Source organism: Lissotriton helveticus, chromosome 1_1, assembly GCF_964261635.1.
Source record: "Lissotriton helveticus chromosome 1_1, aLisHel1.1, whole genome shotgun sequence".
Lineage (NCBI taxonomy): Eukaryota > Metazoa > Chordata > Amphibia > Caudata > Salamandridae > Lissotriton > Lissotriton helveticus.
In genome coordinates, this window is record NC_136057.1 from 1,669,257,148 (window position 1) to 1,669,283,266 (window position 26,119).

The 26,119-nt window shown below is 45.6% G+C and overlaps 1 protein-coding gene across 1 annotated transcript in view; it reads right to left on the reverse strand.

The window, feature by feature from the left end:
- The window catches only part of LOC144830677 (thiol S-methyltransferase TMT1A-like), a 285,581-nt gene extending 259,973 nt beyond the window's left edge, over positions 1 to 25,608 (reverse strand). The window contains exon 1 of the mRNA XM_078688930.1: positions 25,074 to 25,608. Coding sequence (XP_078545056.1) covers positions 25,074 to 25,571 — 498 coding nt within the window. The 5' untranslated portion in view covers positions 25,572 to 25,608. The remainder of the gene's footprint in view (positions 1 to 25,073) is intronic.
- Positions 25,609 to 26,119: the final 511 nt, after the last annotated feature.

The following is a 26,119-nucleotide window of genomic DNA, read 5'->3' on the forward strand; positions in this document are numbered from 1 at the left end:
ACCAGAGGGCTTACAGTGAGAGGGCTTACTAATGGCACAAACAGGGCAAGCGGTCACGTAACCCTGGATGTCTCTTGCCAAAGTCTCCCATCAAAACCATCTCAAACACAACTCCTTTGTCTTCTGCATCCCAGGATGTGCCACCAATGCAGAAGAATGACACCACTGCAATACCATCTCTCTCAAGACCAGGGGAACGAACAACCGACCCTCATGATACAACAACCCATCCAGAGTCACAACCTGGGGCAGTGCTAACCAAGGAGCCAAATCCATCTGACGTAACCGCTCTTTCACCAGAGAAGGGGAGTCATCAGCTGTTGTAACTCCTATGATCCTCTCACCATCAATCATAGGTCTGTCTTCTTTCAGGGGACTCACTTCCCTGAGGTCTACATGAATCCGGGAAAGAGCGTCAGATTTGATCTGCTATGCTGCGGGTCTATCTATACTACTATTATAAAGTAAGACCTTTGAACCTTTGAGGCAGGTAAACTCGGGAACCACAGCGCCAATCCACACACCCGATACATCATTGTAATCGTCAGGGTGTGCAGATGGACATAGGCTATATAAACTATAAAAATATGCGTTATTTAAAAAATATACATTACAAAAAAAAGTAGTCCCTTCGAAGTAGCGCCGGCCGCAACCTGCGTGCTGACGTCAGGACCGCGGGGAGGAGCGGCGTCCAGGAGCGCGAGGAGGAGCGGCGGACATGGCGCGGGCGAGGAGCGGTGAGGAGCGGCGGACAGGCGGGAGGAGCGGTGACGAGCGGCAAAGCGGTGAACTGAGAAGCGCGGGGGAGGAGCGGCGGCTGAGGTAAGGCTCCGGGGGACCCATGGTTAATGTCGGGGCAGGCGGTGGACGGGGTGGGCTGGGGCCCGGGCTGCTGGACAATGTTGGGGCGGGCGGGGGTCGGTGATCGCGGCGGGGGCCCGGGCTGCTGGACAATGTCGGGGCGGGCGGGGGGCGGGGAAGCCTAATTGCTCCCGGACAAGGTCGGGACGGGCTGCTAGTAAGTTATAACAAAGTCATATTCATTGAAGAATAGGACCCACCGCATTTGACGCGTAGTCAAAGCACGAGCAGACCGAAAAAACTCCAGGTTTTTATGGTCGGTATAGATCGTGATAGTATGCCGGGCGCCCCATAAATAATGGCGCCATTCCTCGAAGGACAACTTCACTGCCAATAATTCCCTCTCCGCCACAGTGTAGTTGCATTCTGCCGGCAACAAGGTCTTGGAGAAAAAGGCGATGGGGTGCATATGGCCGGTCTCCTCCTCCCGTTGGGATAACACCCCACCCACCGCACACAACGAAGCATCAGTTTCCACGAAGAACGGCAGGGCAGGATCGGGATGCACCAACACAGGTGCTGATGTAAATTTCCTGAGTAACAGTTGAAAAGCGTCCTGAGCCTCAGTAGACCAAACAAAGGGAACCCCCTTCCTCAACAGTCGGGTCATGGGTGCCACTATATCGGAAAAATGAGAAATAAAACGCCGATAAAAATTGGCAAACCACAAAAGCACCTGAATGTGCTTAACTGTAGATGGTGTGGGCCAGGTCACGATAGCCTGTATCTTTTTTGGGTCCATCCGAATACTTTCCGCTGAGATAATGAATCCCAAAAACTCCACCTCAGAGGTGCTGAACTGACACTTTTCTAATTTGGCATACAGATGATGTTCTTGTAATTTCTGTAGCACTTGTGTCACATGTTCTTGATGTTCAGCACCAGTCTCCGAGAAGATGAGAATGTCATCCAGATAGACGATGACAGTTCTATTCAAATACTCACGAAGGACCTCATTGATGAAGAACTGAAATGCCGCTGGCGCATTACATAAGCCAAACGGCATTACACAGTACTCAAACAAGCCATGTTTGGTCTTAAAGGCCGTCTTCCACTCATCCCCGGGGCGAACACGTATAAGATGGTAAGCGCCCCGCAAATCCAATTTGGTAAACACCGTGGCTTTGCGGAGCTGGTCCAACAACACAGGGATGAGTGGAAGAGGGTACTTGTTCTTCACCGTGGCCTTATTCAAGGCCCTATAGTCCACACAGGCCCTCAACGACCCCTCCTTCTTCGGTATGAAGAGGATCGCTGATGACACAGGCGAACATCAGGGACGGATGAAACCCAACTTTAACATCTCATCTAGGTACTCCTTAAGATGCAGCTCCTCGGGTTCTGATAGTGCATATATGCGGCTACATGGTAAAGGAATACCCGGCACCAAATCGATTTTACAGTCAAAAGACCGGTGCGGAGGAAGACCCTGAGCTTGACCTTTATCAAAAACGTCTTTGAAAGCAGAATACTGCAGTGGAATAGCGCCTCGCCGCAGAAACGACCCGCCGCTACCCTGCGGACCTCAGCGCCTTACAGTTCGGGCGCTTCGAGGAGATGTGAGAGCCGATGTTGTGGGACAAAGACATTGCAGGTACTGTGTTGTTGCCCCTCCACAGTACTCACTTGAGGACAGTATTTTATGCACAAGACCCACAAAGCACCCACTATGGAGAAGTTACGGACTACCTGACCCAGAAAGCATTGCAGCACAAAGTCCCAATAGGGCGGGGCAGAATAGTATATAGTCCAAACAGCTGCTGGGTGTTGAGCATACAGCCAGTGATCAAGGGCGTTGAGCCCGAAACGCGTATGGCGCTTCTGATGGAGGAGTACACGCGCCTTACCTGCTACCTACAATAAAGAAGGTTAATCTCCATCTGTGTTGGCGTTTCGATTGCAGGGCAACCTTTGCAGGGCAACCTGGTGTGTGGAACATTTAATTGCGGCGCGGCGCGCCTCGCCGCGGAAACGACCCGCCGCTACCCTGCGGACCTCAGCGCCTTACAGTTCGGGCGCTTCGAGGTGATGTGAGAGCCAATGTTGTGGGACAAAGACATTGCAGGTACTGTGTTGTTGCCCCTCCACAGTACTCACTTGAGGACAGTATTTTATGCACAAGACCCACAAAGCACCCACTATGGAGAAGTTACGGACTACCTGACCCAGAAAGCATTGCAGCACGAAGTCCCAATAGGGCGGGGCAGAATAGTATATAGTCCACACAGCTGCTGGGTGTTGAGCATACAGCCAGTGATCAAGGGCGTTGAGCCCGAAACGCGTATGGCGCTTCTGATGGAGGAGTACACGCGCCTTACCTACTACCTACAATAAAGAAGGTTAATCTCCATCTGTGTTGGCGTTTCCATTGCAGGGCAACCTTTGCAGGGCAACCTGGTGTGTGGAATATATATATATATATATACACACACACACACTTAACTGAGGAGTAAAGTACTGAGTGGTAATGGAAGCGTGTTAAAGGTAGAAAACATTAAAAATACTTTCCTGTGCGGAGTAAAGGCTACATACCATATAAGGCAGCTGAGAGGTCCAGCAAAATCAGGAGGCAGGTGTCACCTTCATCAAGAGGAAATAATCTACAATGCTTAACGTAGTGGTTTCCGTGCTGCTCTGTGATCTGAAGCCAGGCTGGCGGTAGGGCAGGAGGTGGTTAGCAGTGATGTGATCTTGAAGTTGAACACAGACTGCTTTTCCGGTGATTTTTCCCTTGAATGGTGGGCCTATAGTTGGCAAGGTCATCAAGTTTTAGTTTAGGTTTCATTAGGAGTAGGAAGATCTGGCCATTTTGAGAGCTTCTGGGAAGATGCATTTAGTGAGGAGGCACTGACAATGATAAGTAGGATGAAAAAGAGTATCCTCAGAGAGCTTTGATGAAAAATGATGGTGAGATGTTATCTTCAAAAGAAGTTGCTTTGAGAAAGTTGAGTATGTCAGCGAGATCTAGGAGCGATAGGCCTTTGAAGGCTGACCTTTGTGGGATTCTGCTGGAAGGGGTGTGTAAGAGATAAAGCTGGAAACTTACTACTTTTTTATCTGAGCTGTTTTGAAAGCTAGCACATCTTTGATATCAAACTCTGGTAACATGCAAGGTTCCCTAACAAAGATCTTAATTTATGACAAATGTTTTTGGTATCCTACTGCTAGCCTGGCTCCAGTTATTGATAGGCTGGACCAAATCTCAACTAAACATTTTTCACTACGCCTGATATTTAGATTTCCGTCATGGCTTATGAGCTGTACGTGGCTTTGGTCACAATATCCCAAAGCATAAAATAAAGAAAAACATGCCAATGAAGAGTTGTCTGACATGAAAGAACCCGCATATAATTATCATTCCATGTCAAGGGAATATTTCACACGGCTCCACTCTGAGAGCCTCATTTACAAACTTTTGAAGCACTGCAGCACAGCAGGCCGTCCTGCTGAGCTGCCGTGCATCAAAATAAAAGGGCAGGAATGCAGCATATCTACAATTTACGGCGTATTCCTGTCCTCCCGAGTCAACGCAGACACACTTGCGTCATGTTTCAATGGTGCCTGCATTGCGGGGATGATTGTTTATTTTTGTGTAGGAAGGGACACACTTTCCTGCACAAAAACAATAATTAAAAGCATTTTCCTTTTTCTATGCACGCTGCAGAACGCAGCACGCATAGAAAGAAGGAAAAAACAAGGAGAAATAAAAGCCTCTCCTCGCTGTGCCTCCTCTCGCCTCCCTTGGGGAGACATAGGGTTTACAAAATGTTGAAAATCTGGGAATGCATCAAGTTCCATGGATGTTGCATGGGAACACCCACAGCAACACCCATGGAAAGCCCCTTTCCCACAGAGTTATGTGTGAAAGGGAAACATATTTACAAGGCCAAGGAAAGTCATGCAGGGTGACTTTACATGGCCTTGTAAATATGGGGAAGCCCATTGCGTCAATAAAAGTGACGCACCAGCGGCGCAGTTGGGCTTGGAAATAAGTCCCTGAGTCTCTAACAGTGTACTGTGTTGCTGCTTCATGGCCACAGCTCTGTCGAATTTTGGCATCTTCTCTCTTATTTACCAAGCTCCTCACCTATTAAGCTGTGTACATATGGACACTTCTTGATTGCAAATCATAAGAGATGCTCTGTTCCGGTCGGAAGTGATCTTTTATTAACCCAATTCATTCTCAGAATTATAGTCCTTGTAAATTTCACTAGCACCAACAAGACATAGGTAAATTATAGCATTGGAGAAAAACCTGGAGTGAAATACAGGGTTGCTGATGACATGGAATTATCTGGTAATCTTATGCTTATGGTAGCTCGCTGTCAAAAAGAATGATCCATTGTTAAGAACAATACAGAAGAGATAAAACAACCATGACTTACTTTCTTTTTTTTTTTTAAACCTTTTATGCAGTACAACTTACCACAAAGCGCTATACCTTACATTATTATAGTAGTAAGCACATCTCAAGTATGAAATTCTTTATTATGACTATGGCCCTAATTACATTGCCGCTTGGACGAGCATCCGACTGGCATCGTTGTGGTAAAGGGATTAGCTGACAGGTAGTCGGCAGTACTGACCCCCTAATTAGGATCCCTGGCCTCATATTGGAGGCTGTGGAGGGATGGGACCCTGTTAGGGGCCCCCAAATTCTGTTTCAGGCAGCCTACCGCCATAGAAAGGCCGATTGTAATCCCTATGGCGGTGCCCTCATTGTAGGGATTACTTTAGGACCGCAGGGCCGACGAGCTCCTTGAGCCCTTCGGAACCGCGTCGGTAGGTCCCTCACACATGCAGTCGGACCGTATTGTACTGCGGCGGTCTGACCGCTGCTTCAGATGTCGGTGGGACCTACACCGACGTGCTGTCGGTGTCTGTCCCATTGACATCATAACATGCCCGTATGGTAAGACCTGCTTAAAAAAGACTACAGAACCTAGGATTTGATGTGAAAGGTTGTGGGCATGAAATTGGGAAAGTAGACTATAGAGTTTTGTTTTATGACATTACTTAATTATACACATTTAAATGACAAAATATTATCTTTTAAGCCACAGCAAGATAAAGTGATTTTCTCAGAATCACTGGATTCATTTAATTGAAGGAACTGCCAACAGGGCAGCTTTCTTTCCAGAAATTGTAGGAATGTTAACACAGTTTTTCAAAAGCTTTTGCTGGATGTTGTCACCATTTTTTAAATGGGAGGCTTTTCTATATGTAGTCAGCACTGCTGTAAATAGACAACACGGTACAAAAGGGGGTGGTGATGGAGGGAGCATCTGAACCAATCAAACACTCACACCCAGTCAACAGATCTGGGTTTAATCCATCACCATTCTTTAGACCACTCTGCCACCCTAGTTCAGACATGGCTGTATGCAAATCAGTCTGACCCTGTGCCTCATGGGAACAGTCCAGCCCAAACTTCCAAGCCATGCCTTCCCTGGACCGGAAACAAGCTTTCTAGGACCGGTTTCTGGCATTCCAGCAGTCTTCAGCCAAGCTTGCTTGAATCCAGTGGCAAAGTGAGCAAGGTAAATAGACAACAAGCATTCAACGCCACATAATTCAACAAAATGCCACACAATTCCATAACACATAATTCACACCACACAACATAATTACAATCCACATAATACCACTCAACACCACATAATTCAACTCCGTCTAATTGCACACTACTCAATACCACATAAATACATCCCACATAAATCCACTCTATGCCACTTAACAACAATCCACATATATACACTCCACAACATGCCACATAATTCCATTCAACATATTTTCACTCAACACCACACTGTTCCATACCACACTATTCAACTCCACACAAATCCATTACACACCACATAATTCAACACTAAACCACATTATTCCACTCCACAACACTTATATAAAATGTACAGCACAGAATTCAACATCATACCACAAAATTCAACAACACACCACATAATTAAACGTTACTACATAACAATCCACAACACAAAATACCATTCTACACAATTCACTCCACATAATCCCAATACAGACAAAAACACCAAATTAGTATCCACATAATGCAACTGCACACCATATCACATAATTCAGCTACACAAATCCATGCCACACAATGCCACAACTAACAATTCCAATCCAACCCACATAATTCCACTGCACACCACATACATCCACTCCAATCCATAACACATAGGTTAAAAATTTACATTTCAACAGCCAATACCTCTAACTCTTTCTTTTTTTAACACACAGATCTTGAGCTTAGCTCTTACCTATTTGTTTTTTTTATCACCAAAAGCGCAAACATATCCACACAATTCAACTCCACGCATTACCAATCCACACCCCATAAATCAACACATAATACAACTCAACAACACAATTCCACACCACACAAAACCAATCCACACCACACAATTCCACATCATGCCACAAAATTCAATAGTGCTCCACATAATTAAACTCATCTACATACCACTCCACTACACAAAATACCATGCCACATATTTACTCTCTACAACACAGAATCCAGTACACTCAATACCACGTAATTAGTATCCACATAATTCCACTACACAAATCCACTCCACATAATTACACAAAAAACGAATCTAATACAAACCACTTGAATTTAAACTTTATTGTTTAGTTAATTAAAACCATAACAATTTCATTTACAGTACACACCAATATTAAAATTAGGGACTCATTAAAAAATTAAAATAAAAGGGAGTCACATAGTAATTGAATAAAATCTTAATAGTTTTGCTCCTAATACTAAAATCAAGACAAAAGAAAAGGAGACCGAAAATTAGACCATAAACATCGATTGACTCAAGTAGTTTTAAGGCGTTTCTCAAAGGCCTGCAAGAACTTTACCAACTTGCTGGTTTATTTGAGGCGCTGTTGAATCCAAGCCTCCAATGAAGGCAGTTCTGCAGGTACGTAGTCTCTTAATCCGAAAGATATTCTTTAAGAATAATGTTCTTTCCCTGATCAACATCTTGCAGTGGCAAAATATATGAATTAAATCTTCTTTTGTACTACCACAGAGACGACAGGTGACAACCTCGATCTGTTTCCAAGCGGGCTCTTCAGCTAAGGCCCGAAAGTTACCAAATCTCAGGGCCATCAGCTTTTTTTTAATAAAGATAGAATAAGTTGTATCCAAGTAGGCTGCCGGAGTGAGTGACTTGTAACTATTGATCACGGTGCAGGAGTGGGAACGATGGGAAAAAATTTCTTTGTCCGTAATCAATTAATGAAATTTAGCCACTTTGTTTAGTGCCTGTTTGAATGAAATGATTGGCAAATTTGTATTCCAAAGATTTGCAGAGCATGTTATCTCCAATGCCCGTGATAGGAATTTATTTGCCTCTGATTTTTTTATGAGTTGCCAACTCCTGCCATAGAAATGTATTAAGATTATTATTGGTTGCTTTCTTCTTAATCTGGTACCACACCTTGATGTATGAACGGTGCGTCCATTGGGGGCGTTGGGGCGTAGCCCCCCTCCCGCACACGCAGCTCCACTCCCTCGGCGTACTGAGTTTACTTAAGTTCAAACAAACATGTCGAGGCCGAGGGGACAATGCCTGCAGTGTCTGTCAGCATGATGCAGGACCGCCCACCCCCTTCAGAGTCTGAAGGGGGTGGGCGGTCCTGTGTCATGTTGACTGACAGGCATTGTCAGGGGCAGGCAGCAGCACAGGTAGGTGCGCATGAGTGGGGACGGAGGCATGTTTTTCAGCCTTCCCCACGCATGCGCACGTGTGCCTGCTCGGCTGGCGCATGCCCATTAGAAGAGCGCAACCTCGCTCTCCTAATGGGCAGGCGGGCAGAAAGCAACCATGCCCTGTGTCAATCCTGGCTGAGGACGGAGGACGGGGTTTCCGCTCCTGTGAAGGCGCCAAGGTCCCGGAAGATGCTGTGCTGACGGTCCAGCGGTCAGGTAAGTTTAACTTTAATTGATTTCTTCCTTCTTTTCTTTATACACACAATCGCCTCAGCAGCCCCCGACTCATGCTCTCCTGCCTCCTCCTTTCACCCCCGTGAGCCTCCGTACTAGGCCGGTGATAAATGTGTTCTCCGCGCGGCCTCTGCAATGTATGTGGAATTGCTGCACTATCCATACACATAGTGCAGCAATTCCACACACACTGCAGAGGCCGCGCGGAGAACACATTTTTACTTGGCTCCAATACACTGCATACATTTCATTCCGATCTTCGCAGGTGGGTTCACCAGCACCCGCTAACTGTGCGAAAACCTTGGCCATAATCTAGACATTGGCACAGTTTCTTGCTATTGCAGGAAGCAGCAGAAACGGTGGGTGCCGAGAATGGCACGTGAGACACTGCTGCTTTGAATATGTTACCCAAAGGAAACATATTTGTTATTTGTTAGGGTACCCAACAAAACCAATGTTTTAATATATTTTTGTCCCTTACAAAATGTGCATATTTCAAATTCATTACTATTGAACGGAGTATTTTTAGATACGTGAATTACGTTAGAAAGGGATCCGAGTAATTCGGAATGTTGAAATGCGATTTTTGGGAGGGTGGTGGGGTTGGAGGGGGGCGGAAGTGTTACTGCTGCTCGCACATTGCCATTCATCGTTTGGTTTCATACATTTGTTTCTTCTCGCGCATTGGGTGATTCCTATCTCCATTCTGCATGGAAATCCTTCAGCAAGGCAGCATTGTGTGGCATATATTATTTTCATATTATAGAGCCGAAGGATTATTGTTTGCCATGTGACAGGTACTATTACATGGTAAAGATGTTTCTCACAGAAAGAATGCGCCTTTAGTCTCTGTGTTACAGACCATGTTGCTGGTTTCACCATGGCATGCCAAGGGATCAAGAAGTAGTAGGGAGTATTCTTAAAGGTGGAAGGTGGGCTAAAGTCTGAAAATAGAAGCAGCGGGCAGTGTGTGCTTTATATAAACCCCAGGCCCACGCTCTGCACAGTGACACAGTTAGCATGCATGGTGCCAGTCTAAGGGTAGTTAGAATTACAGTGTGCAGAATGCCTTTGTTTTGGATTCTCACTTTTTTTTAAGTAACCAGGTATTATTTTGAAGTGTGTCATCTTTCTGAAACCCCGAAGCCCTAACCAGTATCTAGATAGGTCCCACCACAGTGTGTGTGTGAGCGTGAGTATAGGTGCGTCTTTATTTAACTAGCTTCTTTATAACGCCTCGTGGCCACAACGAAGCAGTGCAGCATTGTCTCAGAACGGAGTGCCTGAAGGAATACATGAGCTCCATTCTGTCCAAATGCATATTCAGAGCTGACTCACAGGGCAGCAGTCAGACCGGATCAAGAATTTCCATTTCCCATTCTGCAGCGCCGACAAACTTGCTTATTTTAATTGGATGGCTGACAATTAGAGAGTATGGGAGCTTGTTTTATTCTCAGGTTAAATGTTATTAGAAAGAGCATTCAAATAAATAAAAAATATAAAGTGAATTCAGGATTCTGCATTTTAGGCCTCACCGTTCTGGGCATAATCCTCCGTACTCCCTATGCGTGTTTTTGCTTGCATTGCATGAGCAAATGTTTTTATATTGCACAAAACAGTTACAATTGTATCAGTGTGTTCACAAGTAAATATGGGCAAATGATAACATCAGCATACGCAAATATTGTCCTCTATAGCTCATAAAATTTGGCAATTTCTCAAATGATGATTAATTCAATTGTATTGCTTTATTATCCTTCCTGCTTTCTTAAATTTGCATGAAAATGCACCATTTGTCCACTCTTTTAAAAAAAAATTCTCGAGGGGTGACCCCTCGAACCCCCTGTAGGTTCTTTGGGCATCCTCGCTACCATCGTTTGCCGCAGTCGGGTACCACAATAAGTTTACGCTCAACACTTTCAAATGTCACCAGCCGCCACTGTGAATAGAGTCTTCCCAATGATTCGTTCTGTAAGCCAAATTCTAGGCGCATTTGCGCTGGAGAAGCGGAATTGGGAAGTCGAAGGACCTTTTTGTAAATTTTAGTAATTAAGTTGTTTAAAAGGTCCGAGTCCTTTCCATGCATTGCTACACTTGCATATGTCAAAGTGGGTAGGACCTTATTCGCCATCACAGTTAAAAGTGGATTTAAGGATGGACCTTCCAGTTTCTTCGACAGAGTGCTTAGCCCAAATATTAAAGCTCCTGCTCTTTGAATCAGATATTTTTTCTGGCCTTTTAAAGCAAGCTTATCGTCGATAAGATATCCCAAGTATTTGTAATTTGATACCTTCTCCAACTGTTTTCCTTCTATCCAAATATTATGATGAGTTAAACGCCGGTTGGTAATTAACATTGTTTTGGTTTTGGTTGCGTTTATAGCCAGCTTATTTGCAGACAGGAAAACTGAGAGTTCTGTTAGGAGTCTGGATAGACCGACCTTCGTTAAACTCATAAGGACGATGTCATCGGCATATGCCAGATGGGTGAGCTGTAAATTGCCCAATTTCGAAGGATGTGCATTACAGATATTTAATTTCCCAGAAAGATCTGAAATAAAAAGATAGAATAAATGAGAAGCAAGGACGTACCCTTGTTTTAAGCCAATTGATGTAAACACTTTCCTCGATAAACCGGAACCATCCCCCAATTTCACTTGAATCCAGGTGTCAGAATAGAATAGCAACAGGCCCCTTAAGAGACTCTCTGGTATAGACCATGCTCTTAATTTCTTCCATAATAAATTTCGGTCCACGCTGTCAAAGGCGGCTTGCAAGTCTATAAAGCACAAATTCTGTTTACTGCGTAAGCATTTTTCCGCTATCAGATTGATGGATAAGATACTTGATATTGTTCCGATCCCTTTTCTGAACCCTGTTTGATTGATAGGGATCAATTCTTTTTCACCTGACCAATTTACCAAGTCATTTAAAAGAAGCGATGCAAAATATTTTGCCTCTACATCCTGCAATGCTATTAATCGATAATTAGTCGGATTAGTTCTTTCTCCTCCTTTATATATTGGCATAACTATAGAGCCTTGCCAGCTTTCTGGGACTCAGGTTATAAATTTGCACTTCTGCAAAGAGTTTCTCCAGAACTGAACTCCAATATTCGGGTGCATATTTATAAACAGCTTGCGGGATGCCATTCGGCCCTGGTGCCCTGTTGGTTTTGCCCTTTTTAATTATTTTTATTATCTCCTCTGCAGTATAGGGATCGTACAAGATTTCAGAACTTGAGGCATTGCATGAGTTACAGGTTGATGGCTGACTCCCTTGTTCTTTATCTGTTATCATTTTATTTTGATTTTTTAGGTCAAGTTCTTTACCTGAGGTTGTTTCTTTAAATTTTGACGAAAGGAAAGTCGCCAACTTTGTTTCCTGCACATTTGATGTAAGAACATTACGAGGTCTTATTAATTGATTTATAATTTTCCAAAATGTATTTGAATTCAGGAGTTTTGAACTAAAGAGCAGTTTGGGCCAAAAACTCTCATTTATCCTCTTTTTAAACTCACAGACCTTCTTTTTATATAAATTTCTTTGTGCAAGAAAGGTGACCAATTGACATGCACCATTATAGTTCGACTGCAACTTCTTACGGGTTCTTCGCAGATACCTTCGTAGAACCATCTCTGTTAGTTTTCATATTGGGTAACTTCATTTTCAATTTTAGTTTCTCAAGAAAGAGAGACCATGCTTGGATCTTATTCCTTGGGGCATTGCCTAGATCATTCAACGTGTCCTCTATTATCGAGAACCACTCGATTTTATTTGAATTAGACCAATTTATGCGTTTTAAATTAATTGTATATAGATGACCTTCTAACATGTACAGTGGTTGCATTCTTTCCATGTTGAAGTTGAATTTGGAATGTTGCATTGCATGATCACTCATCGGGGTGTATTCAATATAGAAGCTGGTTACTAAAGGGATTAATGAAAGACTTACAATTGTAACGTCCAAGGTTGATTGGGCATGTGGACCATAATAAGTTTTACTTGGAGGTTGATCTTCCTCTGTCCTCCCATTCAGGACACGCATACCTAGATACTCTAGTTCTGTTACTAATTGAAACCCTAAATGATCCTTTTTAATTCCTGCCCCACCTTGTATCTGTTGTGGGACACTCCAATGCATGTTATCAGCAGTTAATATATCATCTTCCTCTGGGGAGTATATCAAGTTAGAATTAAAATCGCCGGTTATTATAATGTTCGTCGATGGCTCTGTAGTACGAAAGCCCATTATTACTTTACACAGAAGCGCATTCTTTGTCTTTTTCACTTGAGATTTAGGTTGAGTGTAATAATTAATCAGGATTGTCGACTTGGTATTGCTTGCATTTTGTCCTGTTAATTTAATTAATTGGATGCTTGTATCAGGAGATTTTAGTTGTTCAGACTTAATTTTTAAAGATGTTGACACATATACTGAAAGGCCTCCGATGGCACGACCATAGATCTTATATTTTGCAGCAGCAACAGTGTAGTGTATAAAGCCAACCAGAGCAATTTCTTCTTGCAGCCATGTTTCTTGTAGAGCGATTATATCGCAGTCGGCCCATTCATCCAGTGCGAATCCTTCCTCCAGTAATCTTTTTGTGCCGGCAAAGTTCCATGATAATACATGTATGTCATTACATGCTGTTTGATTCACCTTATCTTTAATCGGTCAGATTTTCTGTTTTTCATTTAGCGTACTCGGTAGCCAATTCCAGTTATCTTTAGATAGTTGTGAAACCCCAACTTTATCGGATTCCAATCCTTCCCGAGTATGAGCTGCATCGCTTCTACCCTTGGCATTATGTAAAATTGAGTAGACTGGCTTATGTGGGTGAAATTCAGAAATTTTCCTGGTGAGTTGCATACTGCAAGGTTTCTTCAGTGGAAACAGGTAACGTGGGGAAGTGGGCTGTGATAAATGAAAGCCCCATGTTTGAAAAAGATCTGATCTCCCCAGGATTGCTTGCACTATTCCTAAAGTTTTCCATGTGGTCAATGTTTGTTCATTTGTTGTATCATTGGACCCTTTAAGAAATTGACCCTGTTCGAGATCTATTGATTTAATATCTCTTAGATCCTCAATTGCGGCCATGAGTTTCATGATATTGCTCCTATTCAATATATCATGACGACCCTGTGTCTTATACTCAGGAGTCCAGATGATTTGATGACACTCGTTGCCAAATTTAGAAGAATCTATCCTTAACTCAATGCCATCCGCCTCCTTTACTTGTATAATTTCTTTGTTCTTTACACAAAAATTTAATTTTCCCTGAATCAAATTGCTCTGGTTTTCTAAAGTCGGACTTTGCAGCTCACAGCGAGGATTATCAGTGATGACTGGGACTTCCGTTTCTGACACTGTTTGTGTTGAAGAGATAGACATTACCTTTGCCCCGGCTTCACTACACAGGTGCGTTTGTGCATGACTGGTTATTCGATCAGGAGCCCTATTTTTACCTGCTTGATGATTAGCAACTTGCAATATTAGTGGCATTGATTTTGATATAGTACTGGTTAGTTGTAAACGCCCCTCATTGTTGTAATTTTCCCGGACTGGGATTAGATCTTGCGAATAACTTTTGAGTGCGACCCGGACTGGGATTAGATCTTGCGAATAACTTTTGAGTGCGTGAGCTCTTTAGAACCTAGATCGCTATTTTTATTGTAGTTTTTATCGAGAGTAGGGATAGACAAGTGATTAACTCTTGGCATCTCATTCTGCTGATTTTTTTGCAGTATGTAAGGGACTAATCTCATTGCCCGATAATTGGGAGCCTTTAAATTCATTTTTGGACATTGGATTGCCTTTAATAGACATATCATCACTTTCTATCTCATCAGAGCATCTTTCACTAGCACAACCCTCTTTTGTTAATCCTGGGTTTCAGTTTGAAAAGATGGGATATATTCCGTTGCCTGAATGTGGATCTGCTTCACATTTCTTATTTCTAGCTTTCCGCTCTTTTTTCCTTAGTCTCTTTGTTAGATTTTGCTTTATTGGCACTACAATAATTGCCTCAGTAATGGCTGTTACATTATTGTCTTCACTCGTTTTAATATTTCCGGGTCCGAGGCTGTCTTCTTTGTTAAGTAACTCAAATGAAGATTTATTTTCGACTGGTGAATGATCATCGATATTGGGGATATACAGTTTATCGGTCTCCATATCAAAATTGATAAATCTTTGGTTTAATGTGAGTATCTGTTCTAAAATAATCGGTAATGAACTACATTTTTCAAGGACTTTTCCGCAGATGCAGGTGGATTGAAGTTGATATGTTCTTGCTTGAGCTCTATTTATTAGACTGTTTAAATTATCTAATTTCGTATTTATCCCCGCAATATAAGAAGCAATAATGTTCATTAAATCAATTTGAATGTCCAACTTATCAGATTGCATTATCAGTGTCGTTGTCGACGTTTGAAGTGCTTGTAAAAGTGGAGCGACTAGATCCAGCGACGCCGCGTCCTTAAGTAAATTAGTCTTGGCTTCATCTTTTGATGGATTACTGTGCCTTGTATTAACTAATAGTGAATGGGCCTTACTGAGACCCATTGACCTGTGTTGATTCTCTTTCAGACGCAAACTGGCTGGTTGGTTGACCTCTTCATTACTCCCCTTTTCAACTGCTACGACTGCCTCTTCGTTGACTGAGTTAAAAACGGCCAATGCATCATTCCCTTTACTTTTGTCTAGAGAATGGCTTGAGTTAGGCCGGAGGTGGGAAAACTCATTAAGGGTCAAATCCAATGATAGCATTTGGTCATGTTGGAATTTTCTTGATATTTCTGCGCTTGGGATTTAATTTATTGGAAACTGTGGCTGTGTAGTTGTAATGTTAGCCTCATCGAAGGCAGAGGGTACGATTGCTGATGTGATTATACCAGTTTTTTCCCCCAAAGGACTTCTTTTGTAGTCAGTGTTTTCCAATTGTTCTGACCCTTTAAGAGAGTCACGGATTTTCAACGATTGAGGACTTAGTTTCCCTGAAGTAGATGGATAAGTATCATCGTCCAGCCGCTGAACAATGGCTGCAGAATTTTTTCTAGGGGTTGTCGGAGCAAGGGGGCGATGGGAGATGACAGACCCGTCACACCCTCCATTGAAGAAAACAATATTGCCCCGGGATCTTTCAAAAACTGGAATCGTGAAATCGAAGAGTTTTTATTTAAAATGGACTTTTCAAATAGGGAAGCTATTGGTGAAATTAATGGATTTTGCACTGTATTACTTGCCTTGTTTGCGTTCATTTTATCAATTCTTTTCCGTTTGAGTACTCCCCTTGAGGTAGATGTCTTATCACCTAACGCCTTCCTCACTTTACCGGACCTCATAGTGAATCCGAATAGTGCTTATACTCCGAGAGACTTATAAACTTAAAAACCAGAATTAATAACTGGGGCTCGAGGGCCGAGGACCGTGGTCCCATGCTGATGTGCAGGGTCGGGTAGGCAAAATGAGGATCCACTTGCTTACCGGTTGCAGTTAGCTGGGCAGCGTTCTCTGCTGAAGGCGATCCGCAGTTGTGCTCACCCGCTCTCCCCTCACTCACAGCTTTTTTGCAGCTCTTGCAGCCCTTGCAGCTCCCTCGCCGTGGGAACCGAGATCCGGGAGCTCGGAGCACGGAGCACTCTGCCTCTGCGCCGCACTGCTCACCACCAGCTGACCCCCCCCCCCCACCGGGCCGTCTCGTCCCGTCCCGTCTGGCGCAGAGCCCCAAACGCCTTTGATAGGTATCAGGTTACGGGCGCGGGATTACCGCTTGCAAATTGCGGCTGCAGCTCTGTAGAACTCTAGAACTACTGAAGAGCAAGCCTGCTCGCTGCCCGTTACACCAGTATGGCGACTAGCGTACTGGCGTTCTGCATAGGTATTGCAAGCATAACCAAGCAACTGTGGAACTCCCCCGTATTCCAGGCTCCAGATATACTCCAGATAATTATAGCCAATGTCTCCGCAAAAAAACAAACTAGGACTGGCAAGAATGTCTGCTAATAATGTAGCGCTGGTCAGTAGCTTCAATGATTGTTATCGCGGAATGCTAAACAAATAAATGGGAAGGAGCAGTGTGTGAGGGAAGGAGCAGTGTGTGACTCACCATACGGAAGTGGCGGTTGGTCAGAAACGACGGGAGACTCATTCTGAAGGAGTTGAGTCCCCGCCTGGTGTGCTGCTGTCTGCCTGCGAAATACCTGGTGGTAGGCTTGGCTGGCCACCGGCATCGTCTTGGCTGGGTTGCTGGATTGCTTTGTCTCACCGTATCTTCGAGTATACATGTACGCGTCTGGAGAGTGGAAATCTGCTCCCGGAGGAGCCCTCCTCTCGACGCGTTTCATGTGGGCGTTTCCTGCTTGAATGCAACCAGCACCCAGAACATCTCATTCGGCTGGGTTCCAGGTAATTGACGGTGCGTCTTCGAGAGTGGAAGACTGCTCCTGGAGGAGCTCTCCTCTCGAGGTACTTTCACTATAAATCTTTTGCCTTTGATTCCTCGCGCTTAACGGTGGCCGAGTAATTACGCCGCTCGGGACGTTTTCGTTTCTTTACCAATACAACCCACTTAATTCCACTACACCCTCACATACATAAACTCCATAACATATTGGTAGAATACATTGCCATTTACAATGCCAATAAAACTCAAACTAATGAAAGGCTGATAGCATTTTTAGTTAAAAAAAATATCCCAGCAGTAACATAAGTAAGGGTGCAGTACCTTACGTGGCTAATAGAGGTTCTTTTACAACTTTAAAGGTACACCTAGTAACAGCCTGTGGCACTGCACCCTTTTCTTGGTTCCTGGATTTTATTTTATTACTTATGCTACTGATGGGATATTTCATTACAAAAAAAATACATTATTATTTGCAGCGCCAATAACTCAAACTTCTAGTAGGGGACGACATGGCAGGACAGTCCCGTTTTTTAGGTCGAGCGTAGCGATGGACCTTTTGTTGGCGTGTTAGGGGGAATGTGAGACCGCGTACAGGCACGAGCGTCTCCGATTTGCCATCGAGGGCGCGCACGGCGCCGTGCAGATGCCATGCCTCAGATTCACAGCCTCACTCACGCATGCGCACACAGACACACACTGCATATATATATATATACACACACACACGCGCGCGCGCGCGCTCACACAAATGCACGCATCCACCCCCCACTCACCTGGCTCTTTTGTCGTGACTCCCCGTATCTCCGCCGCAAAATCAAAGTTGCCTCCCCGTAAACACCGCCGCAGCCCGGGAACCTCGGGAGCCTCAGAATCAGAAATCCCGAGAGCAGCTCCTCTGACGTCAGACGAGGAGCCGCGCTGGGATTGGTGCCGGTGGGGCCGTTGCCTAGAAACGGAAGACTCGTCGACGCCGGGCGGGAGGGGCTTCTTCGCTCCTCAGCCGGGCAGCGCCTGTTTTTTTTTATCAATCTACTAGATTTCTCTGCGATTATTTCATGATGGCGCATGGCTGGTTTGTTGTAGGCAGCGCGCATGTAAGCCTGGGCAAGAATAATTGTGGCTGTGCGTTTGTTTTATTATTTACGGCGCGGAACGCTGCCCCATGCCTTTATTTTTATGAGTATTTGTTTTTTTACACAATGGCGGCACCATGTTTTTTTCTCTGTGAGTTACTGCTGCCTCCCCCCTCGTGGCTCCTGCTCCGTGGTTCATAAGCATTTGCAGCTTGCAGGATTGTTATGACCGCTCACCCCCCCACATTCCCACTCTCCAACCCCACGGACTGCGCATGTATGGCTGTTTAGACTGCCGAGAAAACATCATGTGTGCACTTTAACGTTTACTATGGCGGCCGTGCGTCAGACATCTGCATACTGTTCTGACGTGATCTCCTCTGCCAGTGTGCCGCTAATTAGGCTGATTTTCACTTAAAAGTTTCTATTGTCAGCCGTCTCTAAGGGCAATTAGGAATGGGTGGATCCGTGAGCCAAACAATCATTTTAACAAGCATTTGCAATGCAATAGGTCTCGCATTTGCGAGAGTTTAACCTATTGGCATTGTAAATGACAATGCCTTTTATTTATGTTTTAGACACCAACACATAAATAAATGGCATTGCCATTTACAATGCCAATAACTCAAACTCTAACAACTGCGAGACCTATTGCATTGCAAATGCTTGTTTTCACCAGTTATCCTGGCAGATTTCAGCAAATGTTTTCTAGAGCGGGTTGACTGTGAACAGTGGGAGGCACGTTTTTATGTGTTCCAAAGCTGGGATAGTTAGAAGCTGTTTCAAGAATGCAATTTAGTCCGCGTCTGGTTACGATGGGCTTTTCTTCGGATGGGCTATGCAAGCGTGGATGTGGCTTGAGTGCGACCTTTTTGCATATCCTTTGGGAGTGCCCGGTTGTAGCTGCTTATTGGACTGCTGTGCTTGAGGTGATGACTGCTGTTACGGATGTGGCCCTGCGGCCGGAGCCTCGCAGATGTCTGTTGAATGTGTGGGAGCCCACTGACTACTCTGTGGCCCAGACCAGATGGGCTACCCTTGGTTACATGATTGCGAAGCGGGATGTCGCGCAACTCTGGGGCGCTTCCAGGCCCCCTGAGGTCTCAAAGTGGGAAGACAATATGGACTGGTCCATGTTTCGTGAGAAGACGGTTTATGTGGCCAGGGGCAGGCCCAGGGCGTGGACGAAGGTTTGGGGCCAGTGGAATGATTATCGTGGGGGTATTTGCACCCCTCCCCTTGAAAACACTGCTGAGATTGTCCTTTCTACCTAGACTAGAGTTCCCGGAACTTTTCCGTAAGGTTTTTTATACTTCCGGTTCTCCCCGCTGCTCCCCTCCCCCCCCCTCCCCGACTTGATTGGAGCCTCCGGGCTCTGGGTGTGTTCTCCTGATCGTGGAACCGTCCCCTCCGCTCTTTGGGCTGACCTTAAGTATCGTTCATTCGCCTTTTAGTGTTTGTGTTTCTTTTTGTAAAAAATAAAAATACAAATTGTTCTGTGATGTCTATAGAGTAATGCTTTGTACTTGAGCTGTACCTATCCACGGGTGTACATTTTTCTTACATGCACTGTGCCTTGTTATTAGCGGCCAGCCCGTGAGGTTGTAGGCCCATTCTTGTACTTTTATATGCTTACTCCAATAAAGGTTTTGGAAAGAAAAAAAAAAAAAAAAAAAAGAATGCAATTTAGCTAACAGATATAATACTGAGTTTAAAAATTGCATTTTATTTTCTTAGGTCCTCTTCTGTATTTCTCTGTTGATGAGGCTGTCATTCTGTGAGAGAGTGAAAGGAACCAGCTTGGAAGCAGCCGCTCCGTGTTTCACGTGAATGAGCTACCCTCACAATAATGGGGAGCACTTTTCCTGTTTGCACAGGGCGCACCTATTATCTAGTGTGCCATGGCACAAACAGCGAAGGTTGCACCCTAAATAGGGCCCCTGCTATGCTGACTGTGCAGCCTCACAAGCCTGCCCTCCTGGCTGTCCTAGCATTGGCATGGGTCTTTCAAGCAGTGCGTGATAGCAATCCTTGCACTACCAGTTTCACCGGTTCAAAAATGTCAATGTTCTACAGAACTTTAAACCGCGATGTCTGCTGACTGACTCGGACCAGGATACGGCTCATTCTGAATCAAGTATCGTGGTCTGATCCTTACCCCGACGAATGCTTAGCCTCACCTGAAGCCTTATGAGGTGGCTGTGGGCACGCAATAGACTGGCAAACACCTCTTGTGACAGTGGTGGACCCCTCTAGGGTTCCTCGGTGTGCATATTCCAGAAGAAAAATTGAAGTGGCATGCAGTTAAGTTAAATGCTTCAAATCAGTAAAAAGGTTTGTGGATCTAAGTGCACGACAGTACCCTGCTTTTAAGGATGGTTAGAAACGAGTAGCTTATAATTGTGTGTTCTGATCGGGCGTAGCAAAGGTCAAGCCGCTTCGCATGTGGAGCCAAAGTATTTCTCTTTCGAATATTCGAAATATACGGTTATCGTTACGCACCTGGGGGCATATTACCAACAACTAGCGATATTTATCGCTAAATGCGCTTAGCGACTTTTTTTATCGCTGCCTATCGCTGGATATTTTAGCGGAGAAAACATGCTATTAGCAACGTTTTTCTCCATAGCGCTAAAATATCCAGCAATAGCGGCGTAATGCGAGAATATAGCTGAGAATATAGCGATATTCTCGCATTAGCGACGAAATGCTCTTAGCCATGTTATCCACCTCCCATTGGATAACATGGCTAAGAACTGGTCAGAGCAGGTGTTCGTTTTTGCCGATAGCAGGAATATTTCCATCGCTACGCCAGCCTTGTGAATAGGCGATAGCGACGTTATCGACTGCTTTCAGTCGCTAACGGGTTGGGTACGCCCACTTTGCATGTCATTAGCGATAAATATCGCTGACATGCAAAGCGGGCCCCAACCCGCTCGCTATCGCCTTCAAGCTGTCGCTAACTGCTGTTAGCGGCAGCTTGATAATAGGGCGAAAAGTACCTATCCACCCCCTTGATAATATGCCCCCTGGAGTCCACGCTCGTGCTGTCCCCATGTCCATCTTTTTAAATGCGATAGGCTGTGACCCCGTGCCAGGTCTGGAATCCTGAGGTTTCAGAGATTTAAAGACTAATGGCCACCGGCGTAGCTAGGGGGGGGGGGGGGGGGCGAGGGGGGCGGACCGCCCCAGGCGGCACTGTTTTGGAGGCGGCACTTGTGGCCCGTTGCGGCGGGTTTTATAATTTATTTGGGGGCACTCACTGTCTGACACTTTGTCAGTCATGTCCCCAGCCCCCAAATAAATTATAAATGTGGCGGCAAACTCACCTTCTTTCAACTGCTGTCTGCAGTGTACGCACGTAGCACGCATGATTGGGAGCTGCAGTTTCACCGCGCTACCGCGATGTGCGCAGCTTCCGGCAGGCAGGCTTGAGGGACGGGTATGATGTTAATGTGCGCGTTAGTGAGGTGTGATGAAAACACACAAAACAGCGGCTGGCCTGGCATAAGAGTGACACCACTTTCAATGCCCAATCTCTATGGGATACTTATTAGGGCAGTGCAGGAAAAGGGCGCCATTTCAAGATTAGTTGCAGTGCACTCACTGCTTGCAATACCACGGGCAGTACATACCGCGGGTGAGACGGGCCTCTCAGGCTCACCCGACCCTCACCAGCACAGTGACCGGCTAACTTAGACTCGCCATGGGCAGCCTGTAGCGAGGAAGCTGCTCGCCGCTGGCTTTCAGCTGCTGCTTATCTAGTTAATCCTCCCAGCGGCGCGGATCTACTCGTGAATCAATGCTGGTGTGATTTGAGATGGGCGGGCACGGATCATAGAGGTGAGCGCTGACATTTTTCCCCCGTTATTATACCTGCTTCACATAAGCCCAGATCAAAACTTGTTGTAATCAATCAAGCCCACTGTCGGGCCTTCCCACAGGCTTTCTTCAATTGAGAAAGAACAACATGACAATTCATATTATTATCCGAACAGCAGCCCCCACACACAGATCTGGTGGTACCTCGCCTTCCTTTTTTTAAATGCTGGCATCCAATGCACCCCAGACAGTTATTGTTATGCACTAGTGGTGCACAAATTCCAGACGGAAACGGGTAGTTTAGTTCTTTTTACCGAGCTGCCCTAGGCTATCCCAGCCTCTAATCTTAAATGATGTTGGCAGGATGTTTTCCCCCCTGTGTCACAATTACCTAAATGCTGATTCCGCCCTACCCCCCAAACATCATTTCGGTCCCAGGCAGCTGGTCTGACTCAGAGCAGATCGTTATCTCTGAGGCCAGTCCACTCTGCAGGAAAAGAGTGAGAAGCTGCAGTGGACAGTATAAGTGGCAAAATGTGATGGATTCAGGCACTCTGAAGACTGTGTTGTATTTTTAGCTATAGTAATGGAAAACTTACAGGCACGCAAATCATAGTCCCTGCTTTGATTTACTCACGAGGAAGTGCCACTCGAAGTGTCACACAATGAAAACATATAAATATCACACATAAGCAATTATAAATATTGGCAGCTATGTAAAGTTGTATGTAAGAATCGTGTCTAGGCCCTTTGCAAAATGTTACAATGAGAACAGAAGGCTGGTATTTTTCTCGGAGGTGGGAGACAGATGCAGGAGGGTAAGGGTTAGGGTTGTGAGGGTAGTTTCAATAACAAGCTGAACCATGCTATAAAATGTGCTTTTTAGGCTAGCGTGTGGTCATGAACAGATCATTCTGAGCAGCAGCAGTGCCTGCCAGCCTGCAGTTACACAGTGTGTCTCTGGTTTGTACACTTATATTTCTGGTGCCGTGCAGCAGTTCTAAGATGTTCTTAGAGTTTCTCATTGCTCAAATGGGTAGGATCTCTGATATTTAATATGTGCCTCTCATCTTGATTGCTTGATTTTTGCCCGCAAGATAGTGTCACTCATGGATGTTGGAATGTCACTCATAATTACTTTGGAATTATGAAAAATGTCGCATTGCAATCTGAAACCATGGCAGCTATGGTTGTGTGGTGCGCTGCGCGAGTCAGGCAGTCTCTCCTGGGCAATGTCAACCTCCCGCGCAATGTCAACCTCCCGCGCAAAGACACTGGCTAATGCTGGGACGAGCCACATGGCCCTGAGTCATGCTGAGCTCAGCTGCCGCCCGCGGTGCGCATCGAGCGGGTGGCATTTCAAAGGTTTCTGAACTACGCGACATCCTGGGACTCGGAGCCAGCCTCTAACTATTCGACCCTGTCCCGGTGCCCGTGGGGATCTTGAGGAATGGATTGATTCGGGATTCCCACCACCGACGCACCACAGTCATACAAATCCATGTTAGCAAAGATGTGTTGTCTTATAGTGAACGTTAAGTCGTCAGTTTGTTCTTCACGCTACAATATTTGATTTAAGAATTGCACTGCATATGTGGCGGTGCAGGTGCTGGAGAGAGCCGCAATTAAATGTCACAAATGTAAGTGTTAGTATGGTGGCAGTCTGTGTGTTCTCCTTTGTACAGCCGTTCACAGGTGTATTTAACTGTGTAGCCTTGGACCGTGTCATGTATGTGCATGCAACTTGCATGATCGAGGTAACTATTAGCGGCGATACTACGTGTCTCTCGGTCCTTTTTCCCCAGCCCCCTGCCCCCCTCCCCAGGGGCGGCAATCTGAAGGGTAGCCCCAGGCGCCACAAGCTCTAGCTACGCCCCTGCTAATGGCCGAACATATGAGCCAGTGCACGAGCGCCATGTGATCGCATTCAAATGTAAGGGTAGGCAGGCAAGGGCGAGTGCACGAGCAGAAGAGCTCTGCTGCAGGGGCTGTTCTCAGTCCTCGAGCCGAGGGGGGTCACACATTTGTACCAAACTGCAGCAAGACACTACTGGCACGCCTCAATAGGTACAACAACATGTCTGTAGCTAGCTCTGGCCATGAGGTTGGTTCAGGAAGGGAGGTGTAGGATACACAAGTGCAACACGTGATTTAATAGCTGCCAGAGGGAAAGGCGCCGGAGTTACTGCATGTGGTGGTGGTACTGGGTGCTAGAAGGGAGAATGGAACAGACGTTGTGCTTCGGAAAGGACAGAAGACGACCTCAGCAAGATCCGAGTCAGGAATTAAGTTTAAATTATAGCGACACTGCAGGTTTATAAACAAAACTTGACACAGGCAGCCAACTGGGGGCTCCAGGAAAATGGATGCTGTTCCACAAACATAGCTTGGGTCAGTGAGAGCTTCTGGCAATGTGGGATTCCTCATGCTGCGGCCAACGGGAAACAAGCCAAGACAGGATACACATTAACTAGCTCGATATGGGTGTCATCCGACCAGCCGTGGTCCGTGCTGGTAACAGCGGTGGGGTGGGATTTCGAGGGACGATGCCGAGGGCAAATGAATTACTTATTTAATTTTTCCTAGACATCATCACTCTAAATCCACCCTTACCCGCCCCCACTGCTGTTACCTGCACGGACCGCGGCTGCATCCGACAGGGAGAGGATGTGGCGTAAGGGCCAGAGCTGCCGACTTTGTAGCTGGGGAACTAGGCTCAAAACACGGCGGTGGCTCGCCATACTGTGATTCTGGGCAAATCACTTAATCTCCCCCTGCCTACCAAAAATAAATGTGTCCCTGTGTAACCTAACCGGTGCCCATGTAAAGCGCTCCAATATCCTCCGGGTCGAGTTCGCGCTATATAAAGAGGTCCTCGTTACATTTTTGTACCTTCATACGTTTTTATGACGTGTAAATAAAAATGTCTACTTACAGGTCTAAGGATTCTCTTGACTTCCTTCAGAACCGCCTCGACGCTCTTCACCGAACACAACACAATGGTGGAGACGACCACATCCACCGAGGCATCGTCCACTCCGGCCAGCTGTTCCCCAGATGCCACCAAGTAGCGCTCGTAGTGCAAGTGATCGTTTTCGGCCTGGCTCTTTTTCAGGAACTGCTGGAAGTTAGGGTTCGGGTCCGTGCAGGTGACACTGGCTCCCCGTGGGTAAAACTGGAAATTCGCTCCGGTCCCGCATCCGATCTCCAGCACCTTGAGCTTCACCGTTGAACCCGCGAATTCCAGCATGTTGCTGAAGAGCTGCTTCTTGCGGCCGTGCATGGCCTGGTTGTAGCCCATGGACAGCTTGGCCATGAGATGCGGGAAGAGCCTCCTGCTCAGAGGCTGCCACAGTCCCAGGCAGTCGAGGAGGTGCGCCGGCAGCGCCAGCAGCGCCACGCAGAGCTGCAGCACAGTCACGAGGAGGCTCATGTCCAGAGAACGGCGGGACTGACGGCTCTGCTGCTGACTGAGCTACCTGGCTCGTGGCGCGCGGAGCTCTCCAGCTGCCTGTGACGCTTGAAATGCACCACGTGACCTGCCTCGCGCCACAGGTGTGCCCCCAGCTGTCTCTTCAGTACATTTCGCTTCTTTTCTCCTAATCGCGGTCCCCTCTATTTATTGTGACATTAAGGGTTTTCTATATTTTTCCTTCTAAAGCATAATTTGTGTGCAGTGTTTTTTTTTCATTTGCTATTTAATTTGGTTTGGGATAGAAAATCGGTCCGGGCACGCAAAAAAAAAAAAATCGGGCCACATTTGGATAATGCTTTTCCTCAAATCATTGCCTTGGCGTAATCTTATAAAAAAAAACAAGCATTTACAATGCAACGGTCTCGCCTTTGCAAAAGTTAGAGCTATTGGCATTGTAAATGACAACATTTTTATGTGTGTTAGTTTTGAAAACAGATAAATACATTGGAATTGTCATTTTCAATGGCAATAGCTTAATCTCTCGCAAATACGAGACCTATTGCATT